A 1,798-nucleotide genomic window follows, 5' to 3' on the forward strand; every position below is an offset into this window, starting at 1 on the left:
ACCAACTGATCAATTCGTGACAGGGCGTAGCAGTCTTTTGGACATGCTTTGTTGAGATCTGTGAAATCAACGCACATCCTCCAATGGCCATTTGCCATTTTGACCATGACCACGTTAGCCAACCATTCGGGATAATCATAAGGTTTCATGAACTCTGCTTCTAGCAGCTTGTCACCTCTTCTTGAATGGCTTGATTTTTCTCTACGTAGAAGCTCCGCTTTTTCTACTTAAATGGTCTAACTTCTTTTTTCACATTCAGCCTGTGAACCATAAATTCTGGGTTAATTCCTGACATTTCATCTGAAGAGAATGCAAAAATGTCTTTATTTTTTTGTAGCAATTCAATGAGGTGCACTTCCACTCCGTGGTCAATTTTTTTTCCAATCTCCAGCGTCCTTGAGCTATCGCCCTCTACGAGCTCAACCGTTACATGCTCCCTACTGGGTAGTGGCCTGGCTACTTCCTCCTTTACGGGCTCAAATTTTTTCATTGCCAGCTTTTGTTTGTCCTTTTCCCTATGGTATTCTTCTCGCTTACTTTTTCTTGACTTCCTCTCATCCTAGTCCTTAAACCTTGGCTCTGAGCCAGACTGCTGCCTGGCCTTGGCTGGTTACTTCAGGGCCGTGATATAGCATTGTTGCGCTGTCTTTTGGTTTCCCTTAAGCTTTGTAGATCTTCCATCATTGGCAGTGTATGCCACGGCAAGGTGATAAGTGGAGACCACCCCACCTATTTTGTGGATGAGTGGCCCTCCCACAATCACATTGTAGGATGACGGGGAATCTATTACTAAGAATTCAACTCTGACATCACGCCACCTTGATCCTTCTCTGACACGGACTGACAGTTCTATTATGCCTTCAGGGACCAGTCCTGACCCATTGAACCCGGTGACTTCGTAGCTCACCCTTTTCAAGTCTTTCTTATAAAGCTTCAGCTCTTTGAACGCGCTGATGTATATTATGTTGGCTGAGCTGCCACCGTCGATTAATACTCTATCTACCTCCCAGTTCGCAATTCTCATTGTAACTACCAAAGGGTCGTCATGAGGGTTGATTATGCCCTTCTGGTCGTATCGTCAAATACAGCTCGTGGCTGCGGGGAAGTGGTGGCCATTTACGTCTTTCATTGTATCATATCTGATGGATCATTGCTCGCAAATCAGCCCTTGCTCTGTTCACCATTCTTCCATGTACTAGTCCACCATTGATTACATACACCCTGACCTCTAACCTACCATCCCGATCTTTGCCCTCGGTCTGGCCACTATGACCTCCTCTGCGGTCATGGCTAGACCTATCATCTTCCCTTTGCCGGGAGGAGTCGGGGTGCTGCTTAAACTGGTTGAGGTATCCGCGCTGGACTAAGTCCTCTATGTTGTCTTTCAAGTGTGTACACTCATCATTGGTATGTCCGTGGTCCTTGTGAAAGTCACACCACTTGCTAGGGTCACGATTTATGTTCACCATCTTTGGTGGTCTCCACTATTTATCGTCAGCTTTGTTCACGCTGAAGATATGGGTTCTCGAATGAGTGAGTGGAGTATACTAATCGAACCTTCCAGCCCTAGCTCCTCTCTTTTGGTCTGATCTCCTTATCCTCCCTGTCCTGTCTGCATCCCTGTGACCTTATTCAGCCCTGCTGGGCTGATCCACCCAGGATGTGTTTTCTGCCCTGGTGACTTCAGCCCGCTTAACTGGGTCACTTAGTGCTTTTCTATTCAGCATGGCTCTGTCAGTCTCATCTGCCTTTATGGACTCATGCGCTTTACCCAGCGCTTCAGCCAGCGTTTTGAGGC

The 1,798-nt window shown here is 46.8% G+C and overlaps 1 protein-coding gene across 1 annotated transcript; it reads right to left on the reverse strand.

Moving 5' to 3' along the window:
- Window positions 1-610: 610 nt before the first annotated feature.
- On the reverse strand, window positions 611-1,024 carry LOC145592099 (uncharacterized). The gene has a single exon (XM_081648567.1). The coding sequence runs from the start codon at window positions 1,022-1,024 to the stop codon at window positions 611-613; it is 414 nt and encodes a 137-aa protein (XP_081504693.1).
- Between the last annotated feature and the right edge of the window lie 774 nt (window positions 1,025-1,798).

The sequence above is a fragment of the Chenopodium album genome, chromosome 18 (genome assembly GCF_948465745.1).
Source record: "Chenopodium album chromosome 18, dcCheAlbu1.1, whole genome shotgun sequence".
Lineage (NCBI taxonomy): Eukaryota > Viridiplantae > Streptophyta > Magnoliopsida > Caryophyllales > Amaranthaceae > Chenopodium > Chenopodium album.

Excerpts from the sequence above, each read along its gene's own strand:
- LOC145592099 (XM_081648567.1), bottom strand. The coding sequence starts at position 1,024 with ATGAGAATTGCGAACTGGGAGGTAGATAGAGTATTAATCGACGGTGGC.